Here is a 17,317-nt window from a genome sequence, read left to right on the forward strand (position 1 = left end):
AACTCAGATCAAACAACAGACACAATACCTTCAATGTCTAGCCCAGTGCTTGTCTTTTAGTAGAAAAAAGCCCTTTCCTTACACAATTGATTTAAATACTACGCAATCCAATTATGCATGATATAGGGTTTAATCCGTGGTTGCGTTCTTCAGTTGGCATTTTCTGCTCTATTGTTCTCTCCCTCACCAGATGATCGATTTCTCAGTCCCCAATTTCTAGTGACAGAAACGTGAATGTGGCTTAGAAGCACAACTCAGTCACTCAATCTTACCCTTGTTTACTTCATGTAGAAAGCCTCAAGTCTGTGCGAATGTGCGCTATACTTGTTTCGATTCGGGGTCCGGGTGTGGGGTGGATTGAGTGGGAGCGGCTTTTAGGGGGTGCGTATTTACTACTGTGATGATCCTGTTATCTAATTGCATCGCCTTACTGTATGAGATTTTCTATGGCTGTTTTAATGATGCTGCTGCTCTCCAGTGTATGAAGCCGACTTGCGGACTCGAATCTCCTTGTTTCTATCCTTTACTGACTTTTTTTCCCGATAAAAATTTTTTTTTTTTGAAAACCTTAAAATTAACCTTCACTTCTCCTTCCCCCGGTGTCAAGGATCCCTCCAGTGTATGAATCCTGAATCGTTGCTAATTTTGACCTTGACGCACAGGGGATGTATTGTTTGTCTCTGTGCTCAACCGTATTGTGGCCGGCCTGATGGTTGTAGGCCCGTATTTGTTCTTTTGCTATGCACAAATAAAGGTTTTTAAAAAAAAAAAAAAAAAAAAAAAAAAGTCTGTGCGAATGTCTACCTTTAAGTATTTCTCGGTCCGTAGGCTCTTGTCATGGCGGGATCCTTGCGATGCCTACACACTGGTTCTCACAGGTCCAGGGATGAGATGGGCATAATCTACGCTTTCAGTAGCTGCTCCCTGATGTTGACATTGCTGCGTGGATGCAGTTCGGTTCCAGGTGTTGTGGCCTGGTCTCGCCACCAGACGTGGTCTCTTCACATGGTCAGGTTTACAGCAGCAACATGCAGGTACAGCCTCTTAGATTGATCAGGTTCACAGCATTGATGTGTACATACAGCCCCCTGTTCCAATCAGGCTCACAGCAACAAGGTGCAGGCGAAGTATCTCAGGCTTATCAGACTTACAGTTAAGAGGTGCAGTGGCAGCCTCCCAGGCCAATAAGTTTCACAGTGGTGAGGTGTAGCAGCAGTCGATCAAAAAGTTAAAAGCTGTGGCCAATATAACTGGGCACTCATCAGGGTCCCAACCCAGAATTTCAAATATATTTAGCCCCGCAAACAAAGAAAGAAAACAGACTGGCCCCTATAATGGCCTTCATAATGAAATTGTGTCAATCACAATGGACCAACAAGGACTACAAAGTAGGACCGAGACTGCTGCAGAAGAGGTCTTAGCGCCGGCAGACCGTCTAGAATATCTAGAACAGAGAAATATAAGGAAAAAGAAAGTGGAAGATAGCACCACAGCAGAACTGGTGAGTTTAAACCAACCCACAAAGGAATATACCTCGGCAGCAGTTTCCGATGGCTCTGAATCAGAGATTTATGAGACAGGAATTTCAATATCTAGCGAATACAGTGAATCCAGCAAATCCAGCGAAGAGTCGGATCATGGCAAGAATCCTAGACAGGAGGAGCCGGACAAAAAAATGCTATTACCAACAGAAATCGGAATTAAAAATACTCTACTCTGCGATTACATACTAACAAAAAAATCTGGGAGAAAAAGAAGCAAACTTAAAAGACACCAAAATACAGCTCAGGATGAAACAACTGACCCTGGGAGTAATCCAGAACAAAATATAGCGAGAACCAAACTGTCACGCAAAAGTCCCCATCGCAAAACATATCCAGAATCTGAAAGAAATATGAATATCCCTTCTGACAATCCTGATGAAGATGGGCAGCTGAAGCATAGAGAACCTACTTTGAGTGAAGTTCTTGAATCAATTAAAAATTTTCATCAGGATGTAAAGAAAGATAGTCAAAGAAACCATGTCGCTATTCAGAAATTGGAAGGCGCTATCAATAAAATTGGCAATACTTGTCAGGAAATCTCCAATAGAATGTGTTCGGTAGAAGATCGAGCAGAAAACTTGGAATCAGACGTCGGCAGACTGCAACTGCAAGCCAAAGAGCATGAGGGCATAATTAAAGACTTAATGATAAAGCTTGAAGATCAAGAAAATAGAACAAGAAGGAACAATCTTCGATTTCTTGGGATTCCCGAGGGCTCGGAAGGTAGTGATCCAAGAAACTTTATGATTAAGTTATTGAAATCCTCTTTCCCGGAACTTAACTCCTGGGAAATGGATAAAGAAGTATGCCGAGCACATCGCTTTCCACTGTCAACATCAAAACGGTCAGAGAAATCACCTAAATACCCGAGAGCTCTCCTGGTAAACTTTGGAAACTTTGTGGTGCGTGACACTGTATATGATCTTGCTAGGCCAACCGCTCAAAGAGAATACAGGGGCTTTAAGTTTTTTGCAAGACCAGATTTTGCACACGCAACAGTAGAAAGACGATGGCGAATGAGACAGCTGTTTGCCCCCTTCGAAAAACTTGGAGCAACAGTCTATCTGCAAAATCCGGCACGACTAAAAATAATATATAAAGGCACAACAAGGAGTTTTACAAGTGAGATACAGGCGGAGGTCTATCTCAAGGAGGTTGAAGAAAGTATGAAGCAAAAAAAATGACAACTGAACAGAAGGAGCTTTCTAGTGCTGACAAACTTTCAATTACTACTGTTTGAAGTAAGACTGATAATAAGTATGACTACATAGTAGCAGGCCAGGTAGTAGGCTCAGGCGTGTGGATCACACGGCCATCAACAGCTGGGTGAGTCTAAACCCAGGATGCCTCAAAGGGTGGTAGGAGGGGGGGTGGTAAGAGGTGTGGGAAGGGAGGGGGGGATAGGGGGTTGGACGGAGGATCTGGGGGGAGAAAATAATAAAATGAAGAGAGTTCGTACCGTTAAAGGGACTTTGCATGAAGGAGGAAATTTGAAACAAATATTGAGTTTTTATTATGAATTCAGGTACCCGGTCAGGCTGCTGTTATGGAAGCGCATAAAAACTGATAATGTCTAGAATTAGTATTGGATCCCTTAACATAGGAGGATTAAATAATTGGAAAAAGAGGGGGAAGCTTGAGCAGTATCTAAATATGATAAACTTAGACTTAATATGTTTACAAGAGACCCACCTACCGTGGAGCAAAAAACACTGGTTGAATTTCAAAGGCTATGAATTGCTGGCATGTACATCCCAGACTTCTATGATAAGAGGCGTGGCCATAATTGGCAAAGTGGGGTTGGGAGGGGCCAAAAGGTGTAAGGCAGATTCACTAGGTAGATGGGCAATATGCGAAATGAACTTAGGCTTCACTATTTGCACAGTATATGGATCCAACACAGATGAGCCACAAGTTTTTAGCAACATTGAAAATGAATTAATTGATTGGCACACCAATATAGTACTATGTGGAGACTTCAACATTTCCGCGAATTTCATGGATGGTAGCACATACATTGGCAGTAAGCCAAGGGTGTTTAGAGCAATTATGTCTATGATCCAGTCACATGGCTTATATGACGTGTGGGGAAATTTATCAACCGGAGATCCAGGGCACACATATTATTCACATCCTTATAATAAATACTCGAAATTAGATTACTTTATGATATCAAACATCTTACTTAAGAGTGCTCAAATAAAAAAGCTTCCCAAAATCATGTCAGATCACAACCCCCTAGTTCTAAATATAATGATTAATAGATCAGTCAAGGTTCCCAGACCCTGGACATTCGATAAAAAACTGTTAACGGATGTCGACTACATTACTCGCTTGAAAAAATGGACTCATTCCTTTTTCGACGCTAATAGGTATAGTGCCTCACGGGGAGTGGTTTGGGATAGCTTTAAGGCAGGATTAAGAGGAGAGACCATAAGTTACACCACCAACGTATGGAAAAAGGCTAATAGCGAAAGGGAAGCATGGATGGGAAAATTAAGCGAGGCAGAGACACAACATAGACAAGATATAAGCACGGGTGATCAATCTGCCGAGAGCCTACATAAAGTAAATTCCATAAAAGCCGAGATCCAGAAACAATTAGCAAGAAAGGCGGCAGCATACTATCAGGCACAGAGATCGCGTCTTTATGAAACCGGCGAGCAAGCAGGTAGAGCTCTTGCTCTGCGAATCAGGCAGGTCGCAAGTAAAAACATCGTGTCACAAATTGAATATCAGGGCCAAACATACAACAAACCTGGCGAAATTCTGGAGGGGTTTAGGAAGTTCTATCAAGAATTATATCAGGAGGAAGCGGTAGGAGGGCACACGAATATAAGCTGGTTAGACATGGGTAGTAAGCTAAATTTAGGCCAGATCACTTCTTTGGAACAAGACATCTCAGTGACGGAAATATCCGAAGCTCTGCAAGATCTTGCAAGTGGAAAAGCTGCGGGCCCGGACGCCATACCGTTGGAGGTATATAAAAGCTTAAGGGAGGAAATAACACCACTGCTTTTAGATCTATTCAATGGTGTTATGAATACCGGAATAATACCAAAGTCTTGGCAAGAAACCAATATAGCTATCTTTCACAAAAAAGGGAAATCAAAGACCAACCCAGGCTCTTATAGGCCAATATCCCTGATAAACAGCGATAACAAGCTATATGCCAAAATTATGGCCGCTCGCATCGGGAGGGTTATTGCGTCCCTGGTCTCCCCCTGGCAGCATGGATTCATCCCAGGAAGAGGAACTACAAATCACATTAGGAGAGCTATTACATTGTTTGATATTGGTGCTGCTAGGGGGGAGAGGGTCGCAATGATCCTGCTCGATGCAGAGAAGGCATTTGATCGCGTTAGATGGAGTTTTCTATGGAAGGTTATGGAAGCAAGGGGATTTGGCCCCAGAATCTGTCAAGCTATTCGTGCTATGTATTCATCACCAACGGCTAGAATTCAATTAATGGGGGAAAGATCAGATAGGATCAATATAACAAGGGGTACTAGACAGGGCTGCCCTTGTTCTCCAATTTTGTTCGCGCTTTATATAGATCCTTTAATAACCCAATTAATGAACAGCGTGATTATCAAACCAGTAACATCAAATGGGCTTCAAACTAAAATTCTCGCTTATGCGGATGATTTAGCAGTCATAACAAAAGATCCAGAGCTAGCAATGAGGGAGGTAGTTAACATCACCACTCAGTTTGGGGATGTGTCTGGCTATCGACTAAATGTAGACAAAACTCAGGTACTATGTTAAAAAAAAATAGACAAGGTGGATGGAAGATATGTAGCATCGGTAGTTTACCTGGGAATAACAATAAACGCAGAACCAGGTGAAATAATCAACGACAATTACACCCCTCTTTTGAAATCTATGGAAACAGACTTAAAACGAATGGACTCATTACAGCTGTCATTGATAGGGAGGGCTAACGTTATAAAAATGACAATGTTTCCTAAAGTGCTCTACAAATTAAGATCAATCCCATTTAAAATTGATGATAAAATTATTAGGAGAATTGAGGCCATCTTCTTGAAATTTCTATGGCAATATGGTAAAATAAGGCGGTCAAATAGATATATGTCACTACCTCAAGATAGAGGTGGGTTGGGTCTGCCAGATATTAAGAGCTACCATCTTGCATGTCTCCTTACAGACATGGCTATTCTATTTCACCCGGGTGGCCCAACCCTCAGACAAATGGAAATACCATCAATTTTTCAACTATTGGTAGGTGGTGAAGCCGTAGGACTTCTATTAAGGCAAACTCAGAGGAGTTATTTCAAGGAAATTGGATATAAGACGTTAGAAGATGTATGGTATATTTGGAAAACTGTTAAAAAAGCTCTAGATATACCTACCCTCCATTATCGCACGCCACTTTGGAATTCAACACACTTTCCAAATTTTAGTAGGGATGGGACGTGGCGTCACTGGGAGAGTCAAGGCATAGTAGAGCTGGGCCAAATAATGATTGGCGACAAGTGCAGAACACTTGAAGAACTTACACAACATTATTCACTACGAGGTTTTCAAGATTTTAAATACATGCAGATTGTAAATAAAATTAAAACAATTAGGCCATGTATCACTTTGCTAGGGAAATTTGAATTAATTGAGTATTTGAAATCCGGGGGTCACAGAATTAGAGATATATATAAAATATTTAATGATGCTATACCAGATGATATCAACAAAATCGAAGCTGCATGGGCTAAAAAATTAGGAGATCCAGAAGTAGATATTGATAAGGCGCTAGCTATGGACAAGAGATTCTTACGCTCTACGAATCTCAGAGCCCAACATTATAAAACCCTATTTAATTTATATTACACGCCCGAAAAACTATTTTCGTGGGGGAAAGCAATAGACAGTAACTGCCCCAGATGTGGTAAAGGCTCGGCAGATCTTATACATATGTTCTATGGCTGTGAAAAATTGAAATTAATCAAAATTGAAATAACACGTTTCTTAGAGAGGCTACTCGATGTTAAAATTACTCTATCCCCGACCCTGTTAATAGTCGGCTGTGATGTGAAACTAAACATAAGTATTGAGGCTGAGGCTTTAGTCTTTATCTCTGTATCAGTTCTTAGGATTCTAATCAGCGCAGCCTGGAAGAATACAGAAGCCCCAACTTTTCAAATGTGGCTGTGCAGAATGCTGGGTATACATAATATTGAGGAGGCACTATATGATTTAAAGGGAGTAAAATTGAGGGATTTGGGCAAGCGACTCTGGGCTCCAGTGGCTACATGGAGGGCAGCAAAATTGACTACAAACGAATGATATATAGGCGGTGTCAACATTTAAGATACCAATCTAATTTGTATTGTATGCCATTGTTTATTACTTTGTCTGTTTTTGTACTGTACGAGGGTATAATAATTATATGTTCTATTATTTGTATTTATGTACCCACCTATTAATATGTATTTGACGGTACGCACTCTCAAATAAAATATTTCAAAAAAAAAAAAAAAAAGAGGTGTAGCAGCAGTGCACAGAGTACAGCTGTAGTGGTTTTCAGCATTTATGACCACGCCGCATTGATACAGTGTTTGGGACAGTTCTCTGTTAGGAACCGCACACAGAGACCATCGCTGTCTGATATTGTCCAATTTCTGTGGGCCCTCCACTTATTGGGAACATGCTGGGATTCTCCTCCTTCAGAGCCAGGCACATTCCTTCCCTCTGTATCAGCAGACAGATTTCTAGGACCTATGCAGACATTCAGCTCCTTCAAAGGAAATAGCAGAATCCAGGTGATGCCCTCCCACCTTTGGGACACTACTTATCATACAGAAACCAGCCATAGTGACATCAATTTTGGTTACCCTGCTGACGGCTTTGAGTACCCGACAGAGAACTCTCTTACCTATTGCTGAAAGAAGGACTAGGGGCTGAAACAGAGGGGATACTGGGCCAGCTTTTCTACACATTTTCTAGTCCAAGGATGTGAATCCACTGTCTTAAACTCCTGAACCGGTTTGGAGTGGTTCTCTTTCAAATCGCCTACTCAGGCCTCTCTCGATATACAGCCCCTTCATGAAAAAGTAATGCTTCTCACAACAGGTAGCACTGTGGTTGTCTCCAAGCAGAAGCAACTATCCCATAGGAACAAGAAGCTTGAGATCTCTGCACGTCCTCTCATCAGTCTTTCGAAAGCAGTATCCAGAGACCGACAAATGTACAGGCCTGTCCAAGAATCTTCCTCACCCTGAACAACAGAAACTGCTATCCCAACCTTGACCCCGCCATCTTCCATATGGCAGTGTGTCAGGAAGAACTATTTAGCAGCCTTTGCAACAATTTCTAAAAGAAGCACTATCTCCTCTTCCACCTCCACCATCTACTGCTAAAGCAGGGGCATCCAAAATTGATCCCACTGATTTCAGTAATGACACTCGCACACACACCCAGAATCCTACTACCACAAAAGTACCACTTGCTCACTGTACACATGCAGACCCTCGCCTTCCACACATGGTGTCAGTTTAATGTTCTGGGGTAGATCTAACAGGGGAACTTTACACAAGTGGGCCACACTATCACTGACATAGATGAAAAGGTCTGATCACACTATACATTTCAGAACACATTATACTGCCACCAATGCTTTATGTACTGCACCCCGGACAGGAACATCAGTCCTCTATCCACTATGAAGACACTTTCGGTGCGCTTCTCCAGGTCACAGTGCTGGTCTTGGAACTCACATTGCCTACAGCTCATTTCAAATTGCAACCTCTCCTTCTTTGAATGTCGTACCCCTGCAACCCAACAATACATAAGCTCCTCTATCCCATCTATTAATCCCAACAACCATCTGCATGAACTATCCCTCCCCACTAATGATCACAGATAACTCCTATTCATTAAATCTACCATAAAGAAACTGGATTAAATGTATGGAATTGTCTGCTTGAGCTCACAAGCCTAATACAAATAACCAATAACACTGAACTAACCATTAGCTTTGGGTTCTGGAGCAGTGTGCTACTCCAAATGAGAGCTTCACCACCTTGTAAGGTGTAGTAAACTCTATATAAATGCAGTTACAATACACTTGGCAGGGACAGGCTTAGTTCTCTGTGCTTTCGCTGGGTTAATGTGATACCAGGACCTAAATAAAAGTCAGAATACCAGATTCACATGCAGCCGTGACCTCGGGATAGGTGAACATGCATAAACGATGCATGGGACATTCCTGTTCCAACAAGCACTATCCACAGTGCCACTACTGAGACTTGCCTATCGTCCCATTACAGGTGCTGATATCGAGCTGCTCCAGATGTCGGACATGTGACTGCTTAGTGCATGATGAAGAAATCATGGCTGGGTGGACGGCAGATGATTCCAACCTCAACACCACCTGCCCTTTCTGTGGCAACCTGTTTCTCCCCTTCTTGAATGTAGAGATTCGAGACCTGCGGAGGCCAGGAAGGTAACTTGTCAAGTTTGAATTACAGACTTGATTGTTTTCCTTGCAACCATGTTCCTTTTTCCCATAAATGTATATAAGGTAATTCCTCTCAAAGAATGATACTGGGGGAGGGTTAGAAGGCAGGTGTGCTATCAATAAAAAAGCTTAAAAATCTGTGCAACCAGATGACTGAAAGAAGGTGGTTCTTCCAATTACTTGTTTGCATAGCCTCAACATTATCACCAGCAAAGCAAATGTTGTCTTTCATTTCTACATCTTGCAGAATGGATGGATGGGATACCATTTTCTTCTTTTAACTGAAGACTTATGTGGATCCATTTGTTCCTCTCCAGCTCCTTATTCATGTTCTTTTAGGTTAGATATTTAAGTATTCCAAAAATTGCTGTAAAGCTTTTTCTGTTTCTGACTCACAATCTCCTTTGTTTAAAATGCTTAGAATGTTCCTGATTTTCATTTTCTTCCGCAAACTGTTTTATTAAAGAGCTTTGTGTTCCATGGAACCATGGAGTTATGAGTTTAGAGCTAAACCTAGAACTGTTTCTGTTGGAACTGTCTGGGATGCAGTCACAGGACGCTGCCTGGTGATCGAATGAGAAGTCATTCTGAACATGTAGGAGCAGCTATGTCCCACCTGCAATTGCTGGCCCAACGTTTAGAACATGAGTCCCTTTTTTGTGTGCAGGACTACATCACTTGTAATACCCAAGATCATGAATTGAGGTATGAGGGCGATTTTACATTCCAGTTTCACTTCCAATTCTACCAGTATATCTTTCTGGTAGCCTTGGAGCTTGCTGCATCCCCAGCTTTTATGCAAGTAAGTTCCCACTTATCTATCACACTTCCCACAGTTAGGCATCTGGATCTGTACCATTGTTATTAGAGCCTACTTCTACTGTAGTAAGCCCTATATAGGAACTTAAGCTGGAGGAAATACAACCACTTCCTGATATTTACTTCTGTAAGGTGCATCAAGGTTGCCTACCAGTCAAAATCTTCACTTGCACCCAGTTCCCTTTCTCCTTTCCCATTTTTGTCTTACTCTGGTCAAGATGCCAGCCACATCGGGTGCACTACTCTGAGCTCCATTTGAGGCCCTAGTAATCCTGCTGACATCCAGCAGACAGGGGTGGCACAGGTAGCAGACACTCCCTAGACCAACTCAGAATGTTGGGGTCAGTCCTCATTGGTGCTTGCAGCTGAGTTTGCTGGTGGGGTTGGCTATGTGGCAGGCATTACAGCCTGCCACATAGCCATAGCCATAGCTGGGCTGCTCCCCATTTCTCTGATTTGCTACACTCCGGATCATCCACCCACGCTCCTTAGTGGGCCAGCTCCCCTCATCACTTTCCTGCCCATGACTGTTTACTCCACATGTGAACAGGATTCCAGCCACCGTTTAAAGGATTGATGCTGCTGTGGAGACTAAGCCTGTTGGGCAGTGTGAAGCCTGTAAGTACATGGGCTACTTGGGAGCAGAGGTTGGATGTTGGCCTGCTCCCTCCCAGGACTCTGAATAACCGACTCAAGGGACGTGCTCTGCTGACCCGGGCGTTGGCAACGCTGCTGATTGCGTGGGTAGTGGTGGTGTGGTGCCCGCTGGATGGGGAGCTGTATAGCAGACTGTGAAATAGCTAGACCAACTGCGCTCAGACAGCTATGTCCCCTGTACCCTCTGGGTGCTAAGTAAATGTTTCCCCGTCCCTCCCTCTTGATGATCTAATCTGTGGGCCTTCCCCTCCCCCACATTGAATTCGCTGGGCCCAAGGGTCATAGATTATAATTGCATTAATGGAGGCTAAATGGCTGTATGGGCCCAAGCTCCCTTGTCATTGTTTGGGTCTCTGGAGGACATTTTCAAGTTGCTGGGGAAGGAGGTTGAGTTTCTCTCCAGCTGTTTATGGAGGAACAGTACAAAGGGCTCAATTGGATCATTGCTGCTACCGCTATGTGCGTGGGTGCATGAGTGTGAACTACTACTTACTCATGTAAGCGAACACCCTTTGTGGGTTTGCTGGTGGTCCGACAGTGTGTACTGGGGTCCACCTGATCTAATTTTGAACTGCAGCTCTGCCCTGTGGCACTGTGCATTTTCCTATACACCCTTTTCAACCACACAAACAATGATCAAGCCCAAAACCACTGAGCTCCCATCCTCCTAGGACATAATGGAAATGTCAGCGGCAATTTAACCTACTATGGACCCCTTGACCAAGTGGAGAAAACACTGGAGAAACACACAGGCAAATTTGATTAAGTCCTACTGACGATTCTGAACATTGAAAATACCCGGGGAACAAAGATTAATGTGGTAACAATCAAGAGGAACCCGCTCTGCCTGAGGGGGCGTCACATCCTATAGTTCCTTGACCCCTCAACTCTAGGGACAGAGACTTTCTGTTGCAGCTTTATAGAATGAAAGGTCCATGGCTGTACAATGGTAACACTTTCTGATAGAGACTTCTAGACACAGATTCCTCACCTTTTGAATATTTCTCGGGTGTCTGACAGAAACTTTGCAGCAGTAGGTAGGTGGCGCAATGCGACTCCGCACTGATACCGTTCCAGAAATGACATGGGTATCCTATAAAGGTACCACTCTTGCATAATGACGTCAGTTACTTTCTGATCACTCCACCAGATGTGGATCCAGAGCTCTCTTCTTCATCTCTCAAAGATGTTTACCACACCAATTTTGGTGAAATTCAACAGCGTGCAAGGTAATATCATCACCAAAAACAATAGGTTTCAAGCCTTTAAGGACTGTTGCAAACAAATGTATTATGTTAAATAAATATATACAGCGCTACATATACCCGAGGGTGTCTTGGCGCTAATATCAAGCATAGTACAAGAGCATGATGTAAAGGGTGGTTTACAAGTTAAAAAAACAGGTCTTGAGAAGCTTTCTAAAAGCCAGCAGAGAGGGTGAAGATCTAATATGGAGTGGAAGGGTATTCCAAAGTCTGGTGGCACCTGCATTTCTGGTGGTACCTGCATGGAAGCTACTACCGCCCCATCTAGCTTTCCTAAATCTAGATGGTGTAACAGTATATGTACCCAGAGATCTAAGGTTCCTGTTAAGAGTATACCATGAAATCGAGTTTCTCAAAAAGTCTGGCGCTGTGCCATGTAAGGCCTTATAAGTAAAACAGAGTTTAATTTGATGCAATTACTAACCGTCAGCCAGTGTAGTTCTTTAATGGCCGAAGTAACAGACTGATGTTTTGGCAGGTTGAGCAGGCCTCTGGCAGCTGAATTCTGTAGAACCTGCAATTTATTTAAGTATTGTTTCTGCAGATTGGTGTATTAGCCATTACAGTAGTAAATTGTTGATAAGATGAGAAAGGTGATAACGGTTTTCCTTGCACTAACTGGAATATAAGGCGGAATCTTCCTGATGATTCTTAACATATTATAGGAGGTAGATATAATAGAATTAACTTGTTTACTAAGATTAAGTTTGTCGTCTAGAATCAGTCCTAGGCTTTTAACCTTGGTAGATGGAGTGGGAAATGGGCCCATCTCTAGTGGTCAGCAGTTAGGAGTCCAAAAGCAAGGGCCATTTCCGAAGAACATCACTTCACTCTTTTCTGAATTCAGCTTGAGGCAATGCCTGTCCATCCAGGTACAGATTTCTTTTATGCAGCTGTGAAGCTGAGCACTTGTATTATTGGCCGTATTTGCTGCGTAGACCACGATGTGTGTGTCATCTGCGTAAGAGGTGAGTGAAAGACCGAAAGATTGAATCAGTGTGGCAAGCTCTGACACATAAATATTGAATAATGAGGGGCTCAGCGAGGCCTTTGCAGAAGACTGAAGGTTTTTGATCTGAACCTAACTAGTGTCACGGTATATATTCCCTATTAGTTAGAAATGATCTAAATAGATCTAAGGCTGCTCCTTTAATACCCATGGTCTCAAGGTGAAGACAAAGTGTTGAGTGATCCACTGTATCAAAGGCAGCGGATAGATCCAACAGGATCAGAGCTGTATTTCCTCCATCATCAAGAGTATTTTTGAGTTCGTCTGTAGCTTAGATCAGTGCTGTCTCTGTTCTAAAGCCGAATTGAGTTGGATTTAGCACACTATGTTCCTTCGTGAAGTGTGTGAGTTGGGAATTCATGATATTTTCAATGAGTTTATCCGGGAAAGGGAGTCTAGAGGTAGGTCGATAATTAGATGGAGTGTCATGGTTAAACTTTTTTAGGAGCGGAAAAATGGACGCTTTCTTCCATGCTATAGGAAAGATTCCTGATTTGAACATGGAATTAAAGATGTTAACTAGGCACTCTACTATAGGCTTATGAATTTGTTTGAGCACTAAAGGGGGGCATGGATCGCTCGGGGATCCTGTTTTAGAAGTCAAGATAAGATGTTCGACTTGCTTTCTGGAAACTGGACTGAAACTGAACATGTCAGAGTGGGAGGTATTGTTTACTGAAGTTTGCTGCAATGTGGGGGTAATGATTCCCTGATGCACTGAACGTATTATAAATATGCTCTACCTTAATAAAGGGCGACATCGTCGCAAAAGGCTTGACTGCTGGTCCATCCTTTAGCTACCGGGACTTTAGTTAGTTTCTTAATCACTTTAAAGAATACCATAAGTGAATTGTTAGACAGTTCTATAAGAGCTGTAAAATAGTTTGTTTTTCCTTGACCAATAGATTTTTATATTTGACCAGGGAACATTTGTATAATTCTTTTTCCTGAGTTTCATAACTAAACCTCCATCTTCTCTCCTCTTTTCTACTTTTTTTGTTTTTCTAGTCAGAGTACCTTTGAGTACCAGGGCTTGGAGGGCTTAGTTCTCTTACATTTAGTGGGTTTCCAAGGGGCAAATTTTGTGAGGGCATGGTTAAGCCAGGTCAAATAGTCCTGGGTAGCCGTTTTAGGATCAGGTAAAGGTGGGGGTAGGTCCTCAGATAGTTGGGTTTGATGATGGCTAAAGTTTATGCTCTTCCATGCTCGGTAGAGGGTTGGACCAGCTAGCGAGTTTGTAATTGGGTTTACCTTGGTGTCTCTGAGCTCAAAGATAATGGCAGAGTGATCGGACCAGGGGAGAGGTAAATCCTCTGGACTGGCGACCAAATCATGGTTGCTAAAAATGGCGTCTAGAGTGTGGACAGCAATGTGAGTAGTCTGTATCATCTGAGTAAGCCCAAAGTTATTCATAGTCTCCAAGATGCCCCTAGAGTCTTTATCTTCCGTTTGGGTAAGGTGGAAATGTAAGTCTCCCAAAATAGTTAATTCTGAGTTACAAATCAGACCTTCAAGTAGTGTACTAATAGAATTGAGAAACTTACGTATCCTGTATTGGGGTATCTTTCATAGATTCACATGCTTGAATCATTCCCCATCGTTGAAATGGGAGTCCCCGGTACATTTATAAAGGTAATGTCACAATAGACATAGAAGTTAAAAGGCCTAAGGCCTCATATTTAGTAACCTATCTAAGTCCTTATTTAAAAAAGGACCAACTTAAGAGAACAAGCTGACACCACCCTCTAGAACCATCCTGAAAACAGCTCCAGTCCCTTAGAGTTTCTACTGCATGTCGTGCTACAGAGTTGCCCCTGCTCAGTTTTTTTCTCTTAACTTCGAATTATCCTTGTCTTCAGTTTTATTGGAGTCAAGGTATTTTTCAACTATAATTCCCTTACCTGAGTGAATTTCACTGATTTCTTCACACCTAAAAAAGGCCTTTTTAGGCTCTGTGGTACCTGCAGAAAGAAAAGGCTGCACATCGATGACTCCCATAAAGACTGATCACAAACCAAAGGATTGTAAGGTATGTCGCACTTTTTCATCAAAGACTTTAAAGGACTGCGAGGGGAGGCTGTTATTATGGCTGCAGAGGCTTAAATATAGGTAGGATCCTGTATCTTCTGAGGAGAGTGAATGTTTCTCAAGATCCTCCGAAAAGACACCTCCGAAAAGACCACTGGACGTCTCTCCAGGTCACTCTTCACAGCAACCTCCAAAGAAGACGCACAAAAAGTCTTCCGAGGCTACTAAAAAACATGATCTGCTGCCAGAGCGTCTCCTTTGCATCAGAGTTTGATTTCTGTCAAAGAATCCTTTCAGAAATCAGCTTCAGACCCTCCTGCTCCTCTGGTGAAGGTAAAACATGCTTTTAAAAAGCCTTCCTCAGCTCCGTCGATTGACAGCTCGTCAAAAGCAGTACAGACGACAAGACCTTCACTGACTGTTGTCAGAGTAACTTCGTCGACAACAACCGTCACCACGGTTTCAGTCTCGTCGACGTCAATTTTATCGTCGACAACGTCTTTGTCGACGAGTCAAGATCCTTTGTCGTCAGCGATATAGATATTCAGAAAGTAGTCGTCGACGAAGATTCCGACGACAACGAAGATGACCAGTGCTTCGTCGATGTTGTTGCCTGCGTCGACGATGAGTCTACCGTTTACGATTCCTCCCATTGCATCGTCGACAGCCTCGACGACAAGAGATGCATCGTTGGCAACGATATTGTCATCTACGCCAGTTGCGTCTGGGACATTAATACCAATGCCCGTTGACAGTTCCTCGACGAAGGTATGTGTACCGACAACTACCTCGTCAACGACACCAAAATCTAGATCAGGAAAACTAATTTCCCAGCCAAAATTTCAGAGAGAGACACTGACACCCTGATTAACTGCTCCTAGTAGGGTTCAAGCCTTATTACCAACTCATCTCTTGGATGATGATGATGATGATGATGATTCCGAAGAAGACAGCTTCTTTGGGGTTGCACAAAGTCCCTCAGAGTTGAACATTAAATACCAGGAAGACTCCTATAATGCTGACCGATTCTATGACCAACATCCGTACTACTCTGACCAACGACGTCAGTGACAACCGCCTCCAGGGATGGTTTGTCTTCCCTCCACTCTGGTAACTGATTTACAATTCATGTTGGCGGACTATAAAAAGAGGTTCCTATGTCCACACCAGGTCCTGCTCCAGCGCTTTTTCCACCTCTTGTGGTGCAGAGTCAACTTCCACCCCTTCCTATGCCTCAAGTGCCTGTGCAGCAGCTTCCATCTACAGATGAAGAGGAACAAGAAGAAGAAGAGGAAATCCAGGATATACAATCCCGTCCAGATGAGTGGGATGATTACATTATCCCTCCACCAGCATCGCCATTTCCACCTCAAGTAGACTCTCCTCCAGAGGCTATTGGAGGATTTCATAATCTCTTGGAGAGAGTAGCCAGGCGTTTTGAACTTCCAATGCCTACTCACCAACAAGACTGTTTCCTTTACGATTTCAAGAGTCCTGTTTAAAAATCTGTCAGGTCCATGCTCATTATTGACTATATTTGGGATCAGGGCATTAAGACAATGAGAAACCCAGCCACAGTTCCTCCAATCTTACCAAAGTTCCACAAAAAATATAAAGCCCCTGACGACGTACATGCCTGTCTCACAGGTCATTCTAGGCCTGATTCAGCAATTTCCCAGGCGGCTCAACGCAGGTCAAAGAACCCATCAGCTCCACCATCAGCACCTCCAGACAAGGAGGGTAGGAGACTGGACAACATCGCCAAACTTTATTCCACATAGCGTCCAATTCCTTAGCGCTGCTGGGGCGCAATAACAGACAGATGTGGTCAGATATCGCTCCTTACATCAACGATCTTCCACAAGACATCAAGGAGGAGGCAAGAAAAGTTTTACTAGAGGGTGAACGCTCTGCTACAGAAATAATTGATTGTGTAATGTACATCGCTTCCACTGGTTTCCGTCTGTTAGCTGGAGCTGCAGTCCTAAGGCACCAAGGATGGCTAAAGGCTACAACATTCACGCCTGAAGTCCAGACCAAAATTCTAGATATGCCTTATGATGTACAAGAACTATTCGGTAAGCATATTGACGAAGCCCTTCAGCAAATCAAAAAAGACACTGACACGGGCAAAGCTTTGGGGACCCTCCAGCATAAAAAAAACCTTTTCATGGTGCACGGGGTCAAATCCAGTCATCCTACAGGAGAGGTTACCAACAATATAGGTATCCTTCCTATACCTCCTCCAGCCAGCAATACAGGACACAGTTCACTCAGAGACAGCAGCCTACGACTGTCTACAATAAATATTCCTTTCAAGGGAAGGCAGGACGACAAAAAGAGTCTGCCAGACTTCAATGACCTCTCAGTTCTGCTGGTTACAATTTCTTCACCTTCCCCCAAAGTAGGAGGCAAAATCTCCCATTATCTCCAAAACTGGAAACAAATCACAACAGATCGATGGGTCCCCAACTAATACAATTCAGCCATTCCCTAGAATGTATACAGCCACCCCCGCCAA

The 17,317-nt window shown here is 43.0% G+C and overlaps 1 protein-coding gene across 1 annotated transcript in view; it reads left to right on the forward strand.

Annotated features, from left to right (window-relative positions):
* The window catches only part of DENND4A (DENN domain containing 4A), an 811,018-nt gene that overhangs the window by 724,634 nt on the left and 69,067 nt on the right, over positions 1–17,317 (forward strand). The window contains exon 31 of the mRNA XM_085644632.1: positions 8,828–9,003. Coding sequence (XP_085500758.1) covers positions 8,828–9,003 — 176 coding nt within the window. The remainder of the gene's footprint in view (positions 1–8,827; positions 9,004–17,317) is intronic.

Source organism: Triturus cristatus, chromosome 3_1 (assembly GCF_964204655.1).
Source record: "Triturus cristatus chromosome 3_1, aTriCri1.1, whole genome shotgun sequence".
NCBI classification, from domain to species: Eukaryota; Metazoa; Chordata; class Amphibia; order Caudata; family Salamandridae; genus Triturus; species Triturus cristatus.